This window comes from Phascolarctos cinereus, unplaced genomic scaffold (assembly GCF_003287225.1).
Source record: "Phascolarctos cinereus isolate Bilbo 61053 unplaced genomic scaffold, phaCin_HiC Scaffold_5;HRSCAF=322, whole genome shotgun sequence".
Lineage (NCBI taxonomy): Eukaryota > Metazoa > Chordata > Mammalia > Diprotodontia > Phascolarctidae > Phascolarctos > Phascolarctos cinereus.
Genome location: NW_027555958.1, coordinates 221,842,006 through 221,867,928, shown reverse-complemented (window position 1 = coordinate 221,867,928; position 25,923 = coordinate 221,842,006). Strand labels below are relative to the sequence as shown.

The 25,923-nt window shown below is 36.5% G+C and overlaps 2 protein-coding genes across 5 annotated transcripts in view; one reads left to right on the top strand and one right to left on the bottom strand.

Moving 5' to 3' along the window:
- Window positions 1–2,013, bottom strand: part of MMUT (methylmalonyl-CoA mutase) — a 39,091-nt gene extending 37,078 nt beyond the window's left edge. Inside the window, exon 1 of the mRNA XM_020993865.2 lies at window positions 1,828–2,013. The gene's annotated coding sequence lies outside the window, so the exon portion shown is untranslated. The remainder of the gene's footprint in view (window positions 1–1,827) is intronic.
- On the top strand, window positions 1,562–25,852 carry CENPQ (centromere protein Q). Of its 4 annotated transcripts, none has more exons than XM_020993872.2 (9): window positions 1,562–1,695; window positions 2,221–2,309; window positions 11,370–11,424; window positions 16,010–16,124; window positions 17,712–17,780; window positions 17,921–18,050; window positions 21,706–21,825; window positions 22,621–22,698; window positions 24,771–25,852. In XM_020993872.2, the coding sequence occupies exons 1-9, from the start codon at window positions 1,668–1,670 to the stop codon at window positions 24,900–24,902; spliced, it is 816 nt and encodes a 271-aa protein (XP_020849531.1). In that variant the 5' UTR covers window positions 1,562–1,667; the 3' UTR covers window positions 24,903–25,852. The 4 variants fall into 4 exon arrangements, with proteins under 4 accessions (XP_020849531.1, XP_020849527.1, XP_078011457.1 ...); XM_020993868.1 differs by lacking the exon at window positions 1,562–1,695 and adding an exon at window positions 7,901–8,064 and having other exon boundaries at window positions 2,226–2,309; XM_078155331.1 differs by lacking the exons at window positions 1,562–1,695; window positions 24,771–25,852 and adding exons at window positions 7,901–8,064; window positions 22,784–23,489 and having other exon boundaries at window positions 2,226–2,309.
- The last annotated feature ends 71 nt before the right edge of the window (window positions 25,853–25,923 follow it).

Here is a 25,923-nt window from a genome sequence, read left to right as displayed (position 1 = left end):
AGCAGAGGCATACAATTTGTCACTGCACTAACACTGCATTTTAAAAGATGTTTTATAAAACTTGACTATACTTTATGGTAATAGCCATCTTTATTTACCAGCTGGATGAAATAAAGTAAAGAGAGGTTAGAGTACATTCTCCAAGGTATAATAATGATGATGATGATGATGATGATGATAATAATGATAACAATGATATTTATACAACACTACATGACATAAATGTGTTAATCACTTTAAAATTATTATCTCATTTGAGCCTCACAACAACCCTAGAAGGGATATTGTTATCCCCATTTTACACTTGAGGAAATAGAGGCAGACCGAGGTTAAGTGACCTGCCCACGCTCCACAGCGAAGTGTCTGAGACTGAATTTGAATTCAGCTCTTTCTGACTCCAGGCCTAGTATATCTACTGTGCCACACAGCTGTACCTATGAGGCTTTTCCATCTTCCTGTCTTTCTGCTAGCTTTAGCTCCTATTCTATAGTTTTGTAAATAAGAAAATAAACATTAAAAAGTCCAAAAATAAAATCTTTTGTGTGATAATACTACATAGTTATTCCAAAAACTGCCTGAGAACAGTCTATATTGTCACAAAGGATTAAAAAAAAAAACATTTTATTGGGATACACTTATGACCTTCCTAAACTTGGGGAAAAATTTGTCAGTAAGTTAAAGAATCAGTTTTCATATATGGGCATTTCAACAATTTTTCATGTGAATAAGAAATTTCTAATGCTTTATTTCAGTATTTAAGACATGGACTCGAAGAGAAGCTTCAAGAAACAAATTAAGTAAAATATAAAACAATACAATTCAAGTTATTAATGGCTAGGAAGGAAAAGTGGTTCTAGCACATAGCCAAAAGAGTTGCACAGAGAAGCAAAAAATATAACTAGCTAGCATTATGAACCATAAATCAACTTGTGATTATCTACATGTCAACCATTCAAAGCAAAACTCTGATCCCTTGCTACCTTCATTCTGCCATTCAGCAGGCTCATGAGGCAAATAATTATTTTAAGGAAAGCAAAACCAAGTAGGCATGTAAACGTCCTGTAGAAAATTTATTTAAAAGACCGAACATCAATATTATGTTTGCTATCTACTGTTTGGGATTGTCTATGCTACCATTCTCTACAACCTCTTTGCCTCCCATTATCATAGATAAATGGTTCTAAACCAGGGATCTTATAAACTTGGTGGTGGTGGTTATTTTTAAATTTTTGAGGAGTGTATTTTAATGTAATTGGTTTCCTTTATAATCCTATGCTTTTTATTTTATGCATTATAAACATTATTCTGAGATTTCACTATACTCCCAAAGGGGAAACATAAAAGATAAAATCTGCTTGATAATCAAAAGTTGGCTAAATTACAATAATTGGCGTATCAAAAGCCTTAGGACAGGTCACACCTGCAATTTTAAGCGGATACCCCTATACGCTGGAAGTAATGTTGTGGGGGAAGGGGTGTCACCCTTAACAAAGAACACAAACAGAACCTTCTTTGCGCAGAATGGTGACAGCTACTGAGGTCCTGTACGTACCTATGCTGAAATAAGGCATTAAGTCATGGGGGGGGGTTTAAGGAGATTTGGATAAAACAACAGGTTATGGTCAAGTTCAGGATGCACGATTCTTTGTCTTCTCTAGCATCGGAGGATGAACGAACAAGCCTGGACCTTTCCTGGTAAGGGGCAGGAGAAGAGTAAAGGGAAGGGGAGGTAAGGGGGGAGACGGAGGAGGGAGCAGGGAAAGGGGGGGGAGAAAGGGGAGTCACGGGAAAAGGGGAGAGAATCAAGATGGTCGTGTACTCACTTACCGGTACCTATTTATAGGCCCTTTTGGCCTTTCCCCGAGTGGAGTTAGGGTAAGACACGTAACCCTTAACCTAAACACTGCAGGACCCAGGCCTGACCAGCTCTTGGTCGCCTCGGCCTCGGCCCTCGGACCAAGCGGAGTACAGTTACCCTCACAAAAATGCCCTCTGCACATGCGTACAAGGGTTGGCTGAAACTGGGCGTACAGGGGGAGGAGCCCGGGAGAATCCATACAGCCACGGGGGCGTGGCCACCCAGCCAATCCGGGAACGTTCCTCTTGGACTCCCTCCCAGAGGCGAATTGCTTGCGGGGACTCGGCGGTGGTGGGGGAGGGCAGTGCAAGCCGGAAGACGCCCTTGTCTCCGCCCACTTCCCGTTATTATTATTTTGACAGTTTGCGCGGGAGTTGTGACCCACCCCGGGCAGCTTTGTGCGGAGTGCGCGTGCGCCAGCGGAAAGCCGTTGCAGACAGGTTGTCCCCAGGTAAGTGATTGATCCAAAGGTCAAGGACTCTCAGCTTTCTGGAGCGGAGCCGGAAGGAGAGGGAGAGGGTAACGTTTGGAGAAGCGGAGCGCGCTGGTTAACCAGGGTGGCCCCTCTCTGTGTGCTGCGCGCCGGCAAAGGTCTTTTTAGGGGGTGAGAGGATATTTGTGGAAACGAAGCCCTTTTTGTTAGGGAGGAAAGTGAAGGTGGTAGGTAGATATAACGACTTAGAATATTACCTAGAAAGGGTGTCAAACTATTAAAGCTTGGTCAACAAAGCTATTAAAGTTTAAAACTGCACTGAGACTTTGGGAACACCCTCCATAGTGTCGTATTTGCATATAAACGTAGCAAGCTAGTTTGCTCAGTGGATGGTGTTGAATTTGGTGTCGGGAAGACTTGAGCTGAAATCTTCCCTTCAGACGCTTATTAGGTGTGTGACCCTGATCAAGTCACTTAACCTCTTCCTCAGTTTCCTCATCTGTCAAACAGGAATGCTGCTCAGTTGTAAGGATCAAAAGACAACATTTGAAACACTGCAAAGTCTTAAGGCTCAATATTAGTGCTAGCAATCAATTAGTAAGCATTTATTAAGCACCTGCTATGTCCCCGAAGCTATGTGGGTCAGCTAGGTGGTAAAGTGGTTAGAGTGCCGGGCCTGGAGGCAGGAAGACTCGGCTGCCTGAGTTCAGATCTGGCCTCAGACACTTGTGATCCTGGGCAAGTCACTTAACACCGTTTGCTTCAGTTCCTCATTTGTAAAATGAGATAGAGAAGGAAATGGCAAATTGCCCCAGTATTTTTTGCAAGAAAACCCCAAATGGGGTCACAAAGACTCCGATGTGATTGAAAAATGACTGAAAAAACACTATGTGCCAGGTACTGAACTAAGCCCTGGGGATACAAAAAGAGCAGAGTCCCTGCCCTCCAGAAGCTTACAATCTGTTAGCATATGCACTTAGCCTCCCCCTCCAATAGAACATAAGTTCCATGAGGTAAGGGAATGCCTTTTTCTTCCTGTGTAAGTAACAGAGTTGTAGGTATTTAAGGAAGCCTTGCTAATTGATTGATTAAGGGAATCTACCATATGAGCTTTCCTCTCATTTCTCTACAACTATCTGCTAACCCCCCCCATCTTCCATATTGTCACCTATAGTAGGGGGTTTTTAAATGCTCATTGATTGATTATTAGCCTTTAAAATTATTCACGATCTGCCTCCAGTCTAGGTTTTTATACCGATTTTGATATATTTCCTGTCAACCACGCTATGTTCCAGCCAATGTAAATTAAAGATCAAGTTACAAAGGTTTTGAAGGTATTTTTTAATCTGATATTCTCCTTAAAAAGAACAGCTTGACAGTGGGCCATGATGCCTGTAGTAGAGGCAGCATCTTAAAAGTTATGTTCTTTCAAGATTACTATAAGCAAAGCTCTTTACTGGGTAGTTATGAGGAACACATACAAGACAGGATCCTTGCCATCCTAGAGCTTATAATTTATTTGGTAAGTCATTTATGGGGCAGCTAGGTGGCTCAGTGAGTAGAGCTTGGGGGCCCGAAGTCAAGAGGACCTGAGTTCAAATCTGCCCTCTGACCAAACACTTGATACTTACTAGCTGTGTGACCCTGAGCAAGTCACTTAACCCCAGTTGCCTGAAAAGAAAAAAAAAGATGAATCATTTATGGGGAAAGACAGTGCCATCATATAAAGTAAAAAAAGATCTGTTAGGTTCAAAACACGGACTGCTCAAGTGTAGGATGGAGTCAGAAGAGATTGGGACAGGTGGAGATAGATAGATAGATGTATTTTAGAGAGAGAGAGAGAGAGTTTGAAAAAATAAAGCAATTCCAGGGTTTTGGTTGGACTGCAAGCCTGACATTATTTATAATAATCCAAATCCAACAATTGTTCATTGTGAGTCTGCTGTATACAAAGGTGTGTTCTAGGTGCTGGGCATCTGTACCGGAAAAAAAAGGAAAAATAGTTCCTGCCCTTAATTTAGACCTTTGTTGTCCTTGTTCAGTCATTGCCAGTCATGTCTGTCTCTTCACGATCCCATTTGGGGTTTTCTTGGCAGAAATACTGGAGCTATTTGCATTTGCTTCTCCAGCAATTAGGACCTTATTGGCCCCAATTCTTAACTACATCTATGTCCTCCATTGTTCATTTCATGAACTCTCATGGATTCGATTATAATTTCAATGGAGATTACTTTCAGCTAGTATATCCTAGTCCAGTGGTTCTCAAATGTTATATTAGCACGAGGTGTCAATGAATTGTAGAAAACTTAACAATCACAGTTACATTCACAGTGTTTCAACTCTTCCTTAATGCAAGAGTTCTAAATTTTTATTTTTTTAATGTCATGGGCCCTTTTGGGCCCTGGTGAAACCCATGGGCCCCTTCTTAGAATTTTTTGAAGTCATAGAACAAAATACATGGGATTACAATGGAAAGTAATTATATTGAAATACAATTATCAGAATATTTAATATTTTGAAAAACTGTTCATAGGCCCCCAGGTTAAGAACCCCATAAGTGTTTAATATTGTGCAAGGAGCAAAGAATTTGAGAACCACTGCTCCAGGCCTGTATGGCCAGAATTGCTGAGGCTCCCAGATGTCTAAAATTTAACAAGTTCTAATCAGAATTCATTATCTTCACCCCTCCTCCCCCCCCAAAAAAAACAGCACTCTTACCTACAACTAAATAAAACCATTACCTTTATAATATAATATCCACAAAAAAATGTAGTGTAAAGGTAACCCAGGAGTCTCAAATACTGAGCTAGTAGAGCATAAGCTTTAGCCTAGTCTACTATGCTAGAAATTCTTGTAGTCTGGTCTTGGCAGCAAGCTGTACTATGCAAGAATCAACCTGATAAGAACATCATCTAATAGATTGGCAGTGAGTTCTTTGGTTATGATAACCATGACACAAAGAAAAGTAGAAAATGGCCCTTTAATCCTGTCTGACCCCTTTCTACTTGAACAATGATGGTGATAGAGTAGCAGAGAAAGAAACATAGAGTGTTAAGATTCACAGTTTTTAGATCACTTTAAAGCATTAACTTTTGGTACTCTAAATTTGAGATTTTTTTTGTAGTGATTAGCAAATTGACATACTATTGGAGCTGTATCAGTATTGATATTTGCCTCCACTTTGGGCCCTACATTATGCACTTTAGAAATAGCAGAAAGCTAGGGTCAACATGAGAGGGAGGGGAAGGTTAATGGGAGGTACCTATGAAGGGCATTGACCAATGTCCCTGGTGTCTTTTGCTGCTGTTACATATGTTTTCTGCTTGCTTACCTCTAACCCCCTATTCTGGGCCGTGCACCATAGTCAGGAGCCGGGGACTGGCATCAAAGCCAAGTCATCCAAACAACTATTGTAAACTAGCAGAATCTCTGCTTTGCAGTGATTAGGCAAGCCCAACTTTTGGAAGTTCTGTTCTCTCTTTATCCTGCTTGCCAACAGAAGAAATGAACAAGCAAATAAATTTTTGTGATGAAGTGAAGAACTACTATACTGTAAGCTAATCCAAAGATAAAACCCTAGGAAGTAAGAATAATTCAGCAGTAACTGCCAGTAGAATCTCAGGAAAGAAAAAAATGTCACAGAAATTCTGGAAATGACTAGATGACCTAATAAAGGAACTGACTGCAGAGATAAATAGTGGAATGGATTGCCTTGAAAAGAAGTTAGAGAAACCTTAAACAAAGCAGTGAGTGCTGTGGAGGAAACAACTGAAAATTAAATGATAACAAAAATAGTGAAGTCAAAATACAGCAAATTTGAGAAATGTCTACTGTCAAAGTAGCTGACCTGGAGATCAGGGCAGAAAGAAAGTCTAAGAATCATCAGGTTTGAAACAAAAGACCTGAATACCAAATTTCAAGGAATCGAAAAAGTCCCCAAAAGTATTAGAGTGGAGGGGCTCAGGGGGGTGGAGATAGTATCCACAGATCTCCACCACAAAGAACTGTTAGATAAAATATATCCATAAACTTGTCAAGTTCTAGAGCTTCTAAGTCATAGAAAAAATATTGCAGGAAGGGACAGGTCTTCGACCAAGGAAACACAGTCAGAATTGTGTGGAACTACATATCAGCCATGAGAAAGGAAAGCAGAGAGTGGTTATGACATACTGAAAAGCAAAAGGAAGTAGTTTGCATCTAAGAATAACATCTTGCAAAGTTGGGCATCGTCCTATGTGTGTTTATGTATGAAGAAGGAGAGTTAGAAAGAGGGTAGGAATATGGACTTTAACAGAATTGATGCTTTCTAAGCCTTCCTGTTGAAATATTAAGATCTGTACAGAGCCTTCAAAAAAGTAAATCCACCATACACACATTTAAGAGACATTAAAAAGTTTAAACATCTCTTTAAACAAAAGGGCTAAGTGACGATCAAGTATTTGCATCCCTAAAGAGAGAGAAGAGACTATATTTTCTTTTTAGTGCCCCATTGTCTGTAAGGGTTAAGGAGGGAAGGGAGAGAGAAATTTTTTCTTAGATTCTGCCTTGTCCAGAGCTTTGCTTTTCCTTTGTCTTCTTAACCCTATTGGGTGAGTTATTTGAGGTACCACAATTTCAGGAAAAAGTAACCACTAGGTGGTGCTTGAAGTCTTTTCCTTTCAAAGAAAAAAGTTTGAGGTGATTACATTTACTTAGAGGACTTAGTCCATTGACAATCTCTGAAACAACTCATTGAGTATTAAAGTACACTTCATTTTAGAATGCAATTGATACTGGTTTAAAAGTGTGTCTTGAGGTAGAATTTGAGAAAGCCTTATCAAATATAATTATTTTTTAACACTAAATCCTAACACTTATTTGTGCCACTCTTCATTTACTCATTTCCTCACAAAGGGACTGTGGTGGGTGTAGTGAATAGGTAATCTATACATATAATCTGGGTTTCCGGATACACCCACAGTAGAGAGTATTGACAGCTGGGGGGGTGGGGTGTTAAGAAGTACTGGTCCAAAAATTGAGAAGTAGAACAAACCAGAGAAACAAGAAGTTCGGAAGAATGAACAGGGTAGTGGGAAAGCAAATTATCACAATTTTTTTGGACCCCAACCCTTAGTAATGCTTCTTTATTCCATCTTGCTTCTCCTTTAGCACATATGTTTTAAGCTATAGACAGAAGTTTTCAGTTTGTCAGTTGAGAGATGTGGATTTTATTTTAGCTTCACTCTGATAGTGCCTAGCTTTGGGACCATAGGCCAGACATTTAAATTCTCCATGATCCTTTGTTAAAAAATAGGCATAATAATGACAGCTTCACATGTAATATATATAGTTGTTAGGTTAAAATGAAAGACATGTGAAAACTTTTGAAAAAGTAAAATACTGTACAAATGCTGAGATTTTTAGTAGTAAAAATATAATAAATTCTTATCTAGATGAGTCCCTAATGACATTACAGTTGATTTACTATAACTTTTTTAGGATAATGAAGAACCAAAAAGTAAAATAGGCTTATTTGTAATATTAATTGGTACTTGGTGTTGTTGAACTAATTAAAATTGCATGACATTTTTAGAATCTTCCCCTTATCTTTGTTTTTTTTTTCTCTGAAGATCTTAAAGTACTAATTTGTTCCATATAAGTCACGATGCCTAGAAGAGCAGGTGCAAATTGCACAACAGGAACCAAGTCAAAGCGTGAGAGCAAATCTCAACAGTGCAAAAAAGCTGGAAAAAGGAAAGTTGATATTGGAGATACTAAGGAGTCAGAGAAAGAGGTATTGACAATGTCTTAACCATTTAGGGGGAAAAATGGGATAAAATTACATTTTCTGCTTTCTTAGCATTCTCTGTGAAATAGAGGAAAGGGATTTTAGAGACAAAACCAGTTTGGTAATAGGATTGAAAAATGAAAAAAAAATGCTAAAACTATAAGTAATAAAATTTTAGAATTGAAAAGTGTTTTCAAACTCACCTAGTCCCAGTCCTTTTAATTTAGAAGTGCAGAAGCTAAGGCCCAGAGACATTAAATGGCTTATCCAAAGTAAAAATACATAGTTAATGACAGAGCCACAACTAGAACCCAGATCTGACTTTAAACTGGGTCATCTTTGCATTATATTACACTTCTCCCATCCGACATTGATGTTTATGTAGAAAAGGAGATTGTTGCCCAATAATAACTATCTAAACTAACAAGCATTTCTCAAGTATCTACTTTATGTCAGACATTATGTCATATACCAGGGATATAAAAACCCAAATGAAACAGGCCTTGCCCTGTAGGAGCTTACATTCTAAATGGGGAGAAAACATGTATACATATAAGTGCATGCAGAATATATATAAAATGAATAAAAGAGAGTTTTAGGAGGGGGGCACTAATAGCTGGTGGGGAGACGGTAGGGGAAGGTGGTGTCAACCATGAAAGGCCTTACATAGAACTAGGTTTTAAAGGGACTAAAAATTCAAAGAATTTTTTAAAAAGTACATCCTAGGCACAGGGGACACTCAATGCAAAGGCACAGAGATGGGAGGTGGGAAATGGGTGTCTTGTGTGAAGAATAGCAAGTAGGCTAGTATGACTAAACCATTGACTATATGGAGAAGAATAATAAAACTGTAGGAAAAATGGGAAGAGGCAGGGTCGTGGTTGTGAAAAACTTTGAATACCAAAAAGAGTAGTTTATATTTGATTCTAAAGATAATAGGAAATCCCAGAAGCTTATCAGGATATTTGGTGATACCACTATTAATAGCCTTTCTGTCTCCCCAAAACTTCTGTCCCTTAATTTTTTTAAAGCTCCTTTGTGACAAATAAGCATAACCAAGCAAAATAAATCCACACAGTTGTTATGGTCAAAATGTGTGTCTCATTCTATAGCTTGCATCTATAAGCTTCTTGTCAAGAAATCTTTTTCAGATAATCTTTTATTTTTTCCAGATGAGGCTCTCCAGAGTATATTTGTGAAGCTCATTTTTTTTTACCCAAATACCATACTTAACCACTTAGAAATTTCATTTATTAGATGCAGCCCATCATTCTAACTTGCTGACATATTTTGAGATCCTGGCTCTGTCAATCAAACATGTTAATTATCCCTTAAAACATAATGTTATTAGCAAATTTGATGTCTTTCTTCATCGCTGTCATTGATAAAAATGATTAGCACAAGACGCTCTACAAGAGACCTCCCTCCAAGTTTATGTTGATATGTTAAAGATTGTATTGAGGCTCCAGTCAGTGAGTTCTATCTATCTATATCAGTTTCTGTTCAGTGATAATCACTCCTAACTATTGTCATCTAATGCAAAGAGACTTCATCAGAAGTTTTTAACATTTTGTTAAAATGTAAGGGCAATAGGCCCACCCTAGCCTTCCATGATCTACCAGTATTTGTAACCTATCAAAAAGGAAAGGAAGGTTGTATGACATGGCATGTTTTTGATATAGCCACGTGAGTTCCTCCTGATCACCACATTCTATGTGCATGTAAGTCACTTCTTAAATAATACAGACTATTCCCAGAATAAAAGTTAGTTCACTAGCCTAGGGTTGGCACACTCCACCTTCTTCTCTCTCCTGAAATTAGGTTATTTCCCTGACTTGAAGTAACTCTCACTTTCTCTGCAGTCCTTCACAGATACTCTGCCCATCGGCAGCAGTCGCTTTCACTACTTCCTTTAGCACCTCCAGGGGTATATGTTCAGATTTAGTAAATTTAAACTCATTGAGGCCAGCTGTAGAATCTTCTACTATGATCTCATTTATCTTGAGTTTCAACTCCCTATTAATTAACTTTATTATATCTTTCCCAAAGATCATTCTTCTTGACAGAGAAAATAATAATTTAATTATTCTGCTATCTCTATTTTGTCTGTTTCATTGTCTCATCTTTCCCCAGAAATGTCCTTGTTGCTTGAGTTTACTGCTGCGTTCAACTTAGCTTAAAATAAATAAATAAATAAACCCAGGTCCTTATTATTCATGGCCGGCCAGCCTCATCCCATTCTATGCTTTAGCCTGCCTGACTCTATTCTCGCAAAACTATGCAACTTGGCATTATCTGCCTTTGTTTCCCTCTTCTATATCTTTTTAAAAATCTCAGTTGGTAAATGAGTTTCCTAAAAAGACATCAGTCTGTTTAGACAATTTTCTTATTCATCAAATGAATTTCTGTTTATATCTTCAGAATTTCATTCTCGAAAACTTCTAATCTTCTTAGATCACATGTATCTGGAATTTTATACTGTGGGATCATACCTGTCCTTTTCTTAGTTTTTGCAGGTCTCTTCTTTCAGAATATGCCCAGCTTCTTTGTCATTCTCTGTTATGAGTTTTTAAGATTGAATAGTAACTTCTCACCCAAGTCATTTCTACTTCAGCTACCATTTTCTCCTTCTTTGTCAGAATCGGTTCCAGAATAGCAAGTCTTGTTCACAAGAGTCTGTTTTCTTAAAATACAGTGCTTCATCACTGTCCTTTTTTTTTTCTCTTCTGCCTTTCCCTTCTGAAATCACTACTTTCATCTGACAGTAGTGATGATAACACTACCTCTTAAAATATCTTAACTAGCACTGGTTTCTTACTTCCTTCTGTTTCTCAGTATCATCTGACCCATTCATGAACTTCCAGGGATGGGTAATGGTCCATTCTCTAAGTATTAGAAAGCTCCCCATCCCATCCTGAATACTTGGCTTCAGCATGTTTGGAAATTATCTCACCCTCCCCAATCTTCACTTTTTCTGTTGAACATCTCTCCTATGCACTTACCACATTCTAATTCCTAACATAGTTACTTCTGTACATAGCATAAACAATATAAACTAATAAGATTGTAGACTTCTTTAATGCAGGAATCGTATCTAATTTTTATGTCTTTTTTCCCCAGTGCCTAACATAGTGCATTGCACATAATACACAAAAATAAATTTTTGCATCGATTTTAACTCCCCACTAAAAACAATACTTTTAAAAGTTGAGCAATACTTTTCCTCTTATCTAACTAGAATGAGTATCAAGCTGCCAACATATTTAGGATATTGTTGGAAAATTGTTTCTCTAACATTTTTTTTTGTCTAGGTAAGACATTCAAGCAAACAAATGAAGAAACAATCTGAGAATCCAGAACAGCCAGGTTAGTATTTTTCCATCTCCCTTTCTTATTTTTGCTCAATTGACTTTAAGTCCTGGAGATTTTGTAAAGCTATTCCCCCTGTCTACATGTAAAAGATAAAAATTACCATTTTGTAAATTTTATGTAAAGTTAGACAGGATAATGTTCTCTTTGATTCCTAGTAGTAGTAGTAGTAGTTGTAGGCGTAGGTGTAGTATCTATTGCGATCTTTAATCCAACTTTTCTTCTTAATAGGGCAACTGTAAAGTTTCCCACATGAATTTTAACATGCTTTAACCAAGTGCTAGTTGGAAATTTTACTGTAGCTCAAGTTTTATTCTGAAATAAATTGTAAAAGATTGAATAGATTTTTTTCTTTAATCTTTTTGAAGGAGTAGGCTAAAAGGTGCCTAGAAATTATTAGTGGTAGTAATTGTTCTGCTGATCCTGGGTCATGGTTGGTGCAGGGGGAAAAATGGAAAGCAAACACACATCAGATACAGGCAACAAATTCAGTACCTGATCTGGCTCCTTGCTTTTAGATCAAAAGCTTGGATGTATATAAAGAAATACGGAGGGAGTATGGAAAGTGACAAGGTGGCAGAACAGTTATATCTGCATTAGAACCATAATCTAGGTAGCAGTTAAATTGTAGCTAGAATGTTCCTTCCGAAGTCAAATATCACTTTTTTTCCTTTGGTTTTTTTTTTTTCAGGGGGTTGAGGGGAGGAAATTGGAGTTAAGTGACTTACCCAGGGTCATAAAGCTAATAAGTGTCTAAGGCCAGATTTGAGCTCAGGTCCTCCTGATTCCAGGGCCAGTGCTCTATCTACTGCACCACCAACTGCCACCAAATATCCCATTTTTAAAAATATGTGTTTGTGTCATTGCCAAATAAACTGTGTGGGGTTTTATAAACAAAGTATGATAAAACAAAGTACGTTAGAATATACTACAATATAAGAATTCAAGAGAAGTAGTATGGCATAGTAGGTAGAAGGGCTAGCCCTAATTACCTGATTACCTCTGACACAGAATAGCTATATGACTATGAGCAAGTAACTTAACTTCTTAGTGGCCCCAGACAACACTATAAGAGTAAAAGTTGTAGATGAGTTGCTGATATAGACTGGTGGAAGGTTAAATCCACACCAAGAATTGCCCAGATAGTTAACACAGACTAAAGATAAAAATCAAACCATTCTCTTCTCCATTTCCTGTCTTAAAGGAAACTTTTTTTTTTTTTGATGTATTGTGTGAGTTCTTCCTGGGTCCATTGACTAGCCACTGCCAATAAACTAACCACATACACAGAAACAGGATTACTGTAGTTTATTCACTCCGAGTGAGACACATTCTACCAGCAGTTGATAGCCATCTGTGCCCCTTACAATTTGGCTACTAACATTTATGTTACATGAGACAAAGAGAAAAAAAAATTGCTGCTAATTACAGTGTACCTGGTTATAAAAAGAAAAATAGGAAAATATATATTGCTAGTTACAAGAGCTAAAGAATGTCTTTGTTAGTATAGCTCATTGCGCTAGATCAAAGGGGGACCATATGTCACTTATGAGACAAGATAAAGAAAAGGAGAGTGGACATCTTTGGGCAGTTTAAGTCTTCTTTAACTCTCATAGAAGCCTTTCTAAAGGAAGAGATTAAAAAAATCTTGACAAATGTGGCTGTATTGTTGGGATGAATGTTTAGATTTGAGGTGACTTATGTAAGGAAGAATGCATTTGAATATTATTCTGTATGTTTTTAGTCTCATTACTTAATTATCTACAACTATATAGATACCTTTTCCGTAGTTCTTAATGTAACGTGTAACCTTTGTGGGGGTGAGACAGAAAGTTCTAGATCTGTGATTCATTGCAGTGGGGAAATGCTGGTGTTGTAACTCCCTCCACAGATTCAGGTTAGCCACTTTCTTAAAGTCTTAGACACTTGCCTGAAACACTAGGAGTTTAAATGACTTACTCATATTTACCCAGCTAATAGGTGTGAGAGGCAGAACTTGAATCTAGCAGAGTTTCTTGATTTCAGTGCAGGCTAACTACTACACAGACTGTCTCTCTTATTCATTTGTTGTTTTGTTATTTACTTATTTTTCAGTCTGTCCAGCCTTTATTAAACTTATTTGGAGTTTTCTTGGCAAAGATACTGAAGTGGTTTGCCATTTCCTTCTCTAGCTTATTTTACAGATGAGGAAATTGAAGCAAACAGGGTTTAAGTGACTTGCTCAGGGTCACACAATTCATAATCTTTGAACGCAGATCTTCCTGACTCCAGGCCTAGCTCTCTAATCTTACTGGTACTCATAGTAAACTCAGGATTCTGTTTTCTCTCTGCTTAGTTAATACCTCAGCCATTTCATTTGGTTTTCTAGAACAGGAATCCTCAAAGATACAAGTTTTGCTTCTGCCTATTTCTTTACATAATTTAAATTTATCTCACTAATTTGTCCTCTGAGTAATAAAGATTGTACAATAAAAGATGTTAGTTGTCATGCTGAAGGAATAAGGGCCTAGTGGTTCATCAAATATTTGGAGCAACTAAAAGTTAACTGCTCTAATTTAATGAGACACCCTAGAGGGGCTGCTTGTCCTAGGTTCATGGGACTAATTCCAGTGGCTGCAGAGTTGATTATGTTCTCCTTCCCATCCCTCGACACTTAGCAGCAGATGATCTCCAAAGGAATAACTTTATGGAAAACTTTATGTCTACATCACTAAAAGGTGAAACTACTCATTTAAATTCTTTGAAGGATTTCAATTATAGCTGGGTTGATCTCAGATTAAAAGCAAACAGAGAGAGTACAAAAGCTGACCCTTCAGGTACTTGTATATGAGGTACATGCTCTTTTAGGCTTGTAGAGTTTCTGTTCTATATCAACTTTCTCCAAATTAATACAAATAACCTGTATCTGTAGGTCACAAAATGAATTTTTGGCATCAGTGCAATCTAAAGCCATATTGCCCTAGCGGATATACAGAAAGAACTCTGCATCTGACATTTACTCACTATTTATGAGTAAGGGACTTACTCATAAGTTTTTGTTTTTTTCTGTTTTAAGATTTAAGAGCTCTAATTGGGTGAGGTGCACATATCAATCTTTTCAACACTATTTTCTGTATTTACTATTGGTCTTTGAGGCAACTTGACCTTAGTATATACATTGTACACCCTCAGCAGCCTTGGATGAAGGCACCTCATTGCTGGGGGTGAAAACTTATGAGGGGCTGGTTTTCATAATTAGGCTAAAGGTGATACACAATCAAGCACATTGGGAGGTGGAGCTTATCTGAGGATGGGCAGTATGCTCAACTTGACTACTAATAAATATCCTGAGAATGACCTTGACAGAAGCTACAGTTATCTTAAAATGAAGGTGGGGGGAGGACAAAGCTTTTTGCCAAAAAGAAAGAAAAAAAATTTTAGCATGGAAACTTACAAGACTACAAATAACTGTTTTAAAAACACCTATTACTATTAATGTATAAGCCAAAAGGATTACAGTAAATCATAATAAATATAAAACTTTCTTCTACTTAAGACAAGCATCTACCAAAATGGCAGTTACACAAAAATTTTAGTACACAGTAAGTAGTAGTAATAATAATAATAATGATGACTCTCATGATGATAATAAAAATAGCTTGATCCATCACTTAGCCTCACTTCTATAATTAAAAATTCACACTTCCCATAAGAAGGATCCCCATAGTCAAATAGTCAAAATATGATACCAGCCTGATGAAAAAAAGTCTAGCCAGGACATTGCTGTAGCACCTACTAGAGAAAAATTAGAGCAACTGGGAAAGAATTTTAACAGGTAAATGATATTTAGTTCCAGTGCAGATTATGCAACTGTTTGGGTTTTTTTTTTTCTTGGTTTGATGCTGGCAAACTATTTCACTGTTACTTATGTAAGAGAATCTTGAGCCAATCTCTTGTCATCCCACCAGACTGGTTCTCCTGAATCAACAACTATAAGTGAAAAACATTCTGCCCCCTCAGGGTATATTAGTAATGCTCTTTTCAACTGTCTTCTTGAGAATAAAAGTTGTATTTCCATTTTGAATAACAATTATATTATTGCTTCTTATTTCACTTTGAAGGTTCGCATTTTAGGCCTATGTCTGAAATACCAGTTAATAAAATATTCCCACTGTTAAAGTGCTGGACAATATGACCTTACTGCATGGATTCTTAACCTGCAGTCCATAAATTTGTTTTTAGTGTTGCTATTTTTAATTTTAACAACTATATTTCAGTGTAATTGGATTCCTTTGTAATCCTATGTATTTTATTGTATGTATTTAAAAATGTTATGATGAGAAGAGGTACATAGTTTCCACCGTACTTCCAAAGCGGTCCATGACATTAAAAAAAAAAAATTAAGAATGCCAGTTTTATCGGGTATCTTCACTGACAACAGAGTACGTGAAACATTTTCTGTAAACATTAGGTGACTAAGCAGTTGATCTGGTTTCATAAGACTGATAACTGAATTTGTATAATTGTATGAGGTCCTTATTTTAAAAAATAAAATGAGCTACATTTTCAGCAAGTTACTATGCTATTTTTCTTCCTTTGCCAGAAACTGGGAAAAGTACAAATATGAAAAAGAAAACCCTCAAAAATAAAGTAACATGGCAGCCTCTCTCAAAAGACAATAAAGAATATTTTGAGGCTATGATGGATTCTATGATACGGTGAGTATGCAGTCTGTGCCACTGTTTTTGCTTCTGTTTTTCTTTTTTCTACAGCTTTGTTGTTTAGTCTTTTTTCAGTTGTGTCTGACTCTGTGACCCCATTTGGGTTTTCTTGGCAAAGATACTGAAGTCGTTTGCTATTTCCTTCAACTCATTTTACAGCTAAGGAAACTGAGGCAAATAGGGTTAAATGACTTTCCCAGAATCACACAGCTAGTAAGTGTCTGAGGCCAGATTTGAACTCAGGAAGATGAGTCTTCCTGACTTCAGGCTCAGCGCTCTATCCGCTGTACCACCTTGCCACTCAACTCAAATCTGCATCTCCACCTACTCAAATCAGGGCTTCTATATCTTAACTGATTTCATTTTCAAGTCTGAACTGTAGCAGTTTCTCAGGAATATGTGATTTTAAAACTGACTACTAACCAGTGCATATCACAACCTCTCTACAACTTGATTGGCAGTCCTTAAGAGGTTCTCTGACAAAAACATTCATTACCGTGCATCCAACCTGGTGATAAGCTTCTTATCATTCAAACTGGGCAGTTCACAGACATATGTTCATTTTTTTCCAGCTTGGTAGGACCCACCAAAACTTGTGCTTTAGGGTAATAGTCTTCAAGATCCCAGAATTCTCTCTACTTTATGATGAGGCATTAGAGTAGGGCCTTAATGGGGAATGTATCATCATTAAATTTTTCTGAGTGATAAATCTCTTTACTGTCTCAGAAGAATGTATACCCAAAGTTTTATCATACAAAGTAACAGTTCACTTGTAACTTTAAGAAGACAAGATTATAAAGCCTCTAATTCATTATTTAAATTCTCAGTAGCTTCCATTAATACTGCTGGGTTTATGTCTTTTTGTCCATAGCTTCTCTTGGGCCATTGAGATTCAGTCTGATTTATTTTATTCAGAGGTCCTCAAAGATTCCTATACTTTTATCACAGCTCTAGTAAATAACTAAAATTATATTGGAAAGTATCATTGATAGGCTTATCAATGACTATTAAAATCCTATCTTTCCATCTCAAAGCCAGCTCCCTCCCTTTACAGATGTGTTTGTATGGACCTTGGAGGGTTTCCTAAGATATAAGTGAACTGCTAAAAACCCTTTGGAGAGGAAATCTGGCTGCTCTCTGTAGCCTTGGATGCAAGGAAAGAAATACCCTCTGGTCATTTTGGGGGTGAGATTTTACTTTTTTGTTATGTTTTCACAATCCCTATGTATGGCCAAGGCTTAAACTCTGTAATCCGGTAGTTAAACTTGGTATCATACATTAAAATCCTGAAGATACAGCACCAATTTAATATTGGGACATCAAAAAGTCCTTAGGAAGAGGTGATTTTTAGTTAGCAGAACTGAGTTAGCTGGAAAGCAGAGAAAGCCTAGATGGAGAAGCCAGATAGAAAGAAGATGAGGTAATTCAGATATAAAATGACAAGGGAATAAACCAAAGATTTTATCTAGAAATACAGAGATGAGGATGAATTATCACAGAGATTAGGAAAAAATGCACTTAGTTTAAATTACTTAATATTCAAAAGTCCATTTTTTCTTTAACTATATTTAACTTCTCTTCTAGATATGTTTTGAGAGCTGAAATAAAAGAAAAGGAAAACACTCAAATTCATCTTAACTGCTTAAAGGAAAGGTAATAATCAGGTCATTGCAAAGGGTTAAAACAGGAAAAAAAAAGATTTTGTGCACTGGTTCTCCCATCACTAAAACAGAAATGAAAATTAATCATATCTATGATAAAAACTAGTAATGTTCTCTTTTCTATTGTTGAAGATTTCTTCAATTGTGTGAAACTCATAAAGTCTCCCTGGGAGAGTGGAATAGTCTCAAGGAAGTGTCCAATCTCTTAGTGAAGGAGATGGAGACTCTCGAGGCCAATGAAGAAGGCCTGGCGTTTTTACAGGTACTATGAATATGTAAGTGGGATGGCTTGGCAATATCTGGAAAGTAAGGTGAGAGATGAAAGGACTGAAAATTTATCACAAGTCAGTGTGATACTCTGCCAATTTGACCTAGAAAATAGTGCTGCCCCTCCCCCCCATCTTGAATAAACTTATTTATCATAAATCCTTTTTCAGTAAGATATCATGTGTACCCGAATGTAGGCTGCAGTAGTTGAGTACTAATCTGGTATGGTTTTTTTTTTCCTCCTTTTATTCCCTTAAATATGTGATATTATTTTGTAATCAAATTGTGGATTTTCTAACTAATGTTATAGAATTTCAGAATCTTCTTTCACTTATACTTAATATGTTATTAACTGAACAGTGCTAGTAGCTGCCAAAATTGACTCCAGATCATTTTTGTTTGTTTATATTACAACAAGAAGCCAGTAATAGCAAATTATAGGATGTATTTAATAGCTAATTCTCAGAACTAAAGTAGGCTTTGACCTGTCCTTGGACTCTGACTTCTCACTTCTAGTGCTTGATCTGATTTAAGTTTTAAGTGTGCTTACTTCTGCCTAAACAGCCTATCAAATAAGTGAAACATCATATATTTAGAAGTATAAAGACATTTTCCATTTCATATGACTTTGAAATTTATAATCTAATTGGCAGTACGAAGTACTCCTTAGTCAATTACACACATAAATAGGAGGAAGAGAAGTTACAGATAATACAAAGTATTAGATATCACAAAAATAATTGGTATTTGTAAGTTCTTCAAAGACATGTGTCTTCTAATATCCTTAAGCTTCCTTACCATAGTTTAGTCCTCAGGCCCAACTTCTTCGCTTTTGAGTTTGATTTCATTTACAACAGCCTGGGTTCCTAGAATTCACTTCTATAAATAGTAATCCACAAACTGGATATTGAAAATTTACTATGATTAATTTTGTGGTTGAGTACTATCAGAAATTCTGCTGCTATGTTCAAACAAAAGCTCCGTAACTAAGAGAAGACCCTTTTATAAATAGAGTCCAAATTCAAGGCCTACCTGGACTCACACTATCTATGGTTCTGTGACAAGTCATTTAAATTCTCTGAGTTTCAGTTTTCTCATCTGTAAAATAGGGATCATGGAATTTCTAGCTAGAAAGGACCATGGAGATCTCATCCATTTCCTCATTTTATAGGTAAGGAAAGTGAATTCAAACATGTGATGTGACAACCACTTTCCTGCAAATAAGAGAGTCAGAATTTGGAGACTAGTCCTGTGACTCTAAAGTTATTGATGTTATTTGAGGAAAAGAGTGTAGGGTGGAGAGCATTTATGTTATTTTCATTTTTAATCCAAACTATGACCATTGACTTAATTTACATGCAAATATAGTAGTAAATAAATTTTCCCTCAGTTTTGCCAGTGTTCTGAAAATATCCCAGGTTTTTGTTCTTCTTAAACCTCCAATTGACCTCGTCCAGCAAAAAAAATGACATACATATATTTGCCTGGCATGACATGTGGTAGCCAAAATTATCTCATCCCAAATAATATCATGGTTTACAAACCATACTGTTTATTCATCTGTAAAATTCATTTAATTTAATAAACATTTATTAGGCACCTATTATGCACTGGGGTTATGAAATCAAATGAAAAGTAGCATGGATTAATGGATAGAGAGCCAACCTTTGAATCAGAACAACCTCAGTTCAAGTCCCACCTCTGATACATACTGACTGTGTGACTCCTGGGCAAGTCACTTAACCTCTCGGTGCCCTCAGGCATGTTTCTACAACCATAAGTTGCAGAAGAGTTGCCAGTCTGTATCCCCACATCAGTGAAAGTGTCTGAACTGAAAAGAAAATGTTCTGGGATTACAAAGTGAAATAAAAAAATAGACATTGCCCTCAAGTAGTTTCCAGTGTATGTGATCGTAGTGGGCAAAATAATACTTGCATTATTTATCCTTATTGTTGCTAGGAAAGTGCTTTGTGAGCCTTAAAGCAACATAAACATGAATTATTACAATAGTTACAATTCAGTGCCTTTCTTGTCAAGGCCATTGTATCCGTATCTTGAGAGGGAAATCTATGGCATGAGTACTGAGTGGTGTAGGAGACCATGGTTGGCAGTGGTTTCTGTCAACTAAAATGCTTAGCTCTTTTTTATCACATGAATTACAAAACCCTGTATTGAGCAGTATTTTGCAGTTAGCCCTAGTAACTATCATTTTATTAATTTAAACCCTTCGTTCTACGTATATCTACCAATTTAATGAGCCTAAGAATGAAATTTGGTGTGAGTTGTTCTTATGGAGCACTTTTTGGCATCTAGTGCTCATGTGTTTCTTTTCTTAGTGCTCACAAGACATCTGTCTGATTAGCTTTTCTCAATTTTTAATTAGGCGTATTCATCAATGATAATTGGACTCTCTCTTTTTAAAAATTTGGGTAACATTTGCCCATCTCCAATTTTCTGTCACCTTTCCCATTCTCCAAGATTTCTCAAAGATAACTTAACACTGAATCCACATCTTCAAGTTCTTTATTATGCTGGGATGCAATTTATTTGGACTTAGAACTAATTTAAATTAGCTAGGTGCTCTCTTACTATCTTTTAATTTATCTTTTTCTTCCTCATTATTATTTTTCTTGTCAGTTTTAGGTTTTTTGTGGGGAGGGGAGATGTCCTTCTTTTTTACTTTCATCAGACTTGTTTAGGAAATGGGAAGATTAGTGTAACAGAGGGATAAGGGAAGATTGTGCCGCTAAGCCATCTTATTTGTTAATTATGGCAGTTTCTGGTTCCGGATAGATTTTAAGCATGCGCCTTCCAGTGCAGAAATTGAAATTGGCAGATCGAGGAAGTGCTTTGACTTATTTCCTCGACCATCTGGAAAATAGATGCCTGAAAATAGAAGGCCTAAGATTGCCTTCAAATATTTGAACAGTCTACTTGTGGAAAATGGGTTACTCTCATTCTTTGTAGCTCTTAACATGTTGTTTCTTGAACCTCACTATACTGTAGACCTACAAAATTATCTAAATTTTCCACTGTAACTTTAGAATTCCAGGCAGTGGAGAGCTAAAGAGGAAACTTAGGATGAGAGATATAGGATAAAAATAAATGAAGAAATCCATTTTTTATACTTATTGGTTTTAAGGAGTAAGGATATTTGGATCTTTTATAGTAAAAGTTATGTAGCCTAGTACCAGTCCTCAAACTTGCAGTTAGGAAAGATTGCCTTACTGGACACTCATAGGCAAGGATCTGGTCCAAACCATCAGTAGCACCAACTCTGAAGACAGATCACCTTCCATTTGTCAGCATCCTTCTGATGCTATGTTCATACTTGTTGCTCTTCAAGGACTATAGCTATTAGCTGCTGTAATGTAATGCTTGAAGAAAGCTACCACAGCAAGAAGCAGCAGCATTCCAACCACGACCTTTAATGGTAGCAACCATAGCATACCACTTAGACAGTTCTCCTGCAGCTTTTCAGTATGGTAGAAGATTCTTTTGTCCCCTCTATTGTATCACATTTTTAAAAAATTTGTAATTCACAAATTTCTTCTAGTAATGTGAAGCTTGTGAAGTAGCGTATGAAGAAAGCTTCTCTTGACATGGTATTTTGCTTTGTTTTGGTTTGGTTTTTTTCCCCTCTAACCTAGGAAGAAACTGAAAAAGCAGTGAAGGCCACAGAATTAATAAATGAGAATATTCAGAACCTTCAGGATAAAATTCGGATTCTTGAGAGTGAATTGGAAGAAGAAGAAGAAAAGGCTAAGCAGGTACTCATAGTAAAATGTATTACAATGTATACCAAATATATAAAATATATACATATATGTATATGTATTATACATAATAATGTATGTAATACATAACAAAATGTATTATAATATCTAGGATATTATAGGATTCTGGATCCTGAAGGAAATCACTTAAGTTAATGCAATTGATTTAAAGATGTAATTCTTGACTGTAGTAGTAGTAAAAGAATAGGGATTGAGTTTGTTAAGTACTCTGACAATATCACTCTGCTACTCAGTAAGCTTGCCTCTGGAATCAATCCCTTAACTTCTTTTTAGCTTTTAAACCCTTTACAACCTTACACCAGGCTATCTTTCCAGCCTTATTGTGTCACCAAGCCAAACTGGTCTTCTCACTATACCCCACACTAGATATCCCCTCTCCCAATCCTGTGTCTTTGCATTGGCTGACCTTGCCTGGAATGCTCACCCTCCTTACCTGTGCCTCACAGAATCTATCTTCCTTCAAGATGCCACTCAAGTATCACCTTCTACATGATACTGTGCTTATCTTCAACTACTTTATACTGAGTCACTATATATTTACTTGTATGCATTCTCTTTATATTTCTTTTGTATATGCTTTGATGCCTCTGTTGTCTCCCCTGCTAGAGTATAAACTCCTTAGGAGAAGGGTTTATTTTAAATTAGTTGTTATTTATATCCCTACCACCTAACACAGTGCCTGGTATGTAGTATATTCTTACTAACTACTTGATCAGTTTATGGATTGACTCTGAACCTGTTTCCAAAAAATATATTTTCCCTCTCTAGGTGCTTCAGTTAGATGGTACCAAGGCCCTTTCTCTTCCAGAACTCCCCAAGAAAAGTATTAAAGCCCCAATACTTCATGTAAGTATTTATTCCTCCTATTGTGATTATAACCAGTTATTCTTTATATTGTGGTTTAAATGTCTTCTGTTGAAACTTTTTCTAGAAAAGGTCTGTCTTTCCTTTTCCTGGGGAATAACTACGTGTGGCAGTCCTTAGGTAATTCATTTCTAAAATACAAATTCTAAAATATAATTTGATTAAGAAGAGATTTTTCTAATACTTCTCCTTGTAGCAAAAGGAAAAGTGGTTTACCATGACTAGCAACCCAATTTTGGGGACATAACAGAAATTTCATAGGAGTAAATGAAAACAAAGAAATTCCTTCCTGTTTGGGAATTCGTTCTGACTTCTGCACTCTACTGTTCTCCAGGTCAATGGTTACCAAAATGGGAGGTTATGGCATGATTCCCAGGGATGTATGGTCTGCCAGTTGGAGGGTAGGAAGAATGCATTGCATCCTGTCTTCCCTGAGATAGCCATTCATGGGACTTGTCTCCAATACAACCACACCTACTCTTTACCAAGTACAATTCAAAATTGCCCCTCCTGGAGCTATGCAATCTTTCCCTCCCCCCACCTTCTGAGCTGGATAACCCAACCCCTCACTATAGGCTTACAAGAGGGGAGAATTACTGATAGAGGTATAATTTTTTTTTTAAATTAGAGACTAGTGCTCTAGATGTCAGTCCTTATGGGAGACCTGGCCATAGAGAGAAAGAGAATAACTTGGAACAATTGAAGAAAGCCAATATAAGTTTAAAATCAACATTGAGGGGAAAATGAGAGATCAACATGGCATATAAAATGGCAGATATTGTAATTTAAAATAGATGTATTTGTTTTTAATAAATACTGTTTTATTTTGACACTGGAAATTTCTTTGCTGTATCTCATACCAAAATCAGTTTCTTTATCTCTCTGAGCTTCAGTTTTCTCATCTGTATGTATGGGATCCTTTCATCTACAAGTCGTTTCTACCTTCTAAAAAACGTTTAAAGCACTATACAAGGCACTTTGTCTTTCAAAGACAGAAAAGTATTTGAAGCTAACTATCTTATGATATCCTAAGTCCCAAATTAGCAAATTGAGGGGGATGAAGGAGTGTCTCCGTCTCTAAGTAGATGAGTATAACATTTTTGTTGTTGTCTTTCATTTTACTCCCTGTGTGGCAGTTCATTCAAAACTATTTGTGGTGGTAAAGAAATTATAAAATGATTTCCACTTTTCCTTTTGCCAGTTGGCTTCACTATTTTTTTTTCTTTGATTGGATTAGTATATAGAGCAGGAGTACTAAACTTGGGAACTTGTATCTTTTAAAAAATGTATTTTGATGACTATATTTCAATGTAATTGGTTTTTTCTGTAGTCTTATGTATTTTATTTTATGCATTTAAAAATATTCTGAGAAGTACTCTATAGACTTTACCAGATTTCTCAAGGGCTCCTTAACACAAAAAGATCAAGAACCCCAGATAAAGATACAAACTCTCGTTTCCCAGCAAAGAATATTTATTCTCCAATCAAGACTTCTCTGCTAGAGCCATAGACAATTGCTAATGCTTTAATTTGGAAGTCCTGATAATTAAACCATTGTGATTTTTTTATTTTTTTTTTCTGAACTCAAAAATCACCGAATTGAGCATCTCCATTTACAAAGAGAAACAGAACAAGAGGATTGTACATAAAATCACAAATCTCCATTATATACAAATTGGCTTTTTAAAATATATAATAAATTCAGTATGTCAGGGCCCAGACTTATATGTGTTTCTCTCTGAACCACTTACTGTTTGCTTCTGTTCATGAGTTGTCTTCTTTTTGTTCTTTTGCATTGTGATCACTAACTTCCCTTTGTTGTGATTTATTCTAATACAGCATTTAAAAGCTTTGTTACATTTTCATAAACTTGACAGAGATGATTGTTATTGTTCATAGTAGTGCAAAATGCACTGCTGTGTAAACATCTGTGGAGAAGAGAAAGTCTTTTTACTTGAATTTCTCTTTAAGAACATTAATCTATATTGAGGTAACTTCATTTTAAATTTACCTCATTTTTTTGGTCTGCATTTTTCTTCATTCTTATGCCACAGGAGGAAATTTTGAAGAGGATCCCAAATCAGAAAGATGTTCTAAAGGATCTGCATGTCATGAATAATTCAGCAGAGATGAAGAATATGTTAACTTTCATAAAAGAAGCCTATAAGAAGCTGGATGCCTCCTGAGTTCTTGTACTGTATAGTTGTGGACAATTTAACATTTATAAATCAATGAAAGTGATTGTTACCTTTAATGAAGTCTTTTGATATTATAGATGATAAGACCATCATGGGAATTACAAATCCCCCATTCATCACAAGCACTTTTTAAAAAATGGGCATCTCCTATCAATTTAATATCTGGAGGCCCTGGATCAGAAATGACAAGGTCTGGGTGCTATAGTCTCCCCATTCCACATCTTTCTGATGTGTGCCTTAGGACCAGACACCCAAAAACCAAGCTTTGTTCAGCTATCATGGCTTTTCTGGGACAAGAGTTTCAGCTGAATGTAGCTCAATGATTTTTAATTGAAGTATCAATCAAATAAAACAGGATATGAGACAATTAAAATGTACATTTAAGAAATAACTGAACTTTCAATGGCTGGTCACTCTTTTTATTTTTAATCCCTTCTTTCGGCCCTGGCCTTCCTCCAATGAGCTGGCTCAGTTTTCACCAATTATCCATGTTTTTGGTAAACTGGAGAAACCAAGGGATTTATAAATGACTGTTGTGTCAAAAGGGATGTCTAATGGCATCAATATTTTATTTCTGTGAGCACATAAATAATGAATGCTTTTTTCCCCTCCAGATTATCATGAAGGCATGATTGTGTCCCAGATGACTGATTACTAAAGAAATGCATGTGTACTATGTCCCATTAGAGTATTGACTCAAAAATAATTTAACACTTCAATAACTAAAGCCTATTTTTTAGATAGATTTTTAGGCCAGGGCCGAAAGAAGGGATTAAAAAAAAAAAAGAGTGACCAGAGTGAAGTGATATAGTTTAAAAGCTGTTTCAAGTAATAGTCGTATAATTAGCTGTCAAGTTGAAATAGGTTCTTTGGGGAAATTGGGGCATTGTCTGTTGGTTTTTGTTTGTCTATGAAATAAAATATTAACATGTAATTCATTTTCTTTTTGTTATGTATTTCTACATCAATTAATATAAAAGCTATATCTTATTATTTAAAATCACAAATG

What these genes read in the sequence shown, in the direction of transcription:
- CENPQ (XM_020993868.1), top strand. Translation starts at nt 7,936, where the DNA reads ATGCCTAGAAGAGCAGGTGCAAATTGCACAACAGGAACCAAGTCAAAG. An exon ending in CTTAACTGCTTAAAGGAAAG is followed by an intron (nt 17,781 to 17,920) that starts GTAATAATCAGG and finishes CTATTGTTGAAG; the next exon opens with ATTTCTTCAATTGTGTGAAA. An exon ending in TTAAAGCCCCAATACTTCAT is followed by an intron (nt 22,699 to 24,770) that starts GTAAGTATTTAT and finishes CTTATGCCACAG; the next exon opens with GAGGAAATTTTGAAGAGGAT.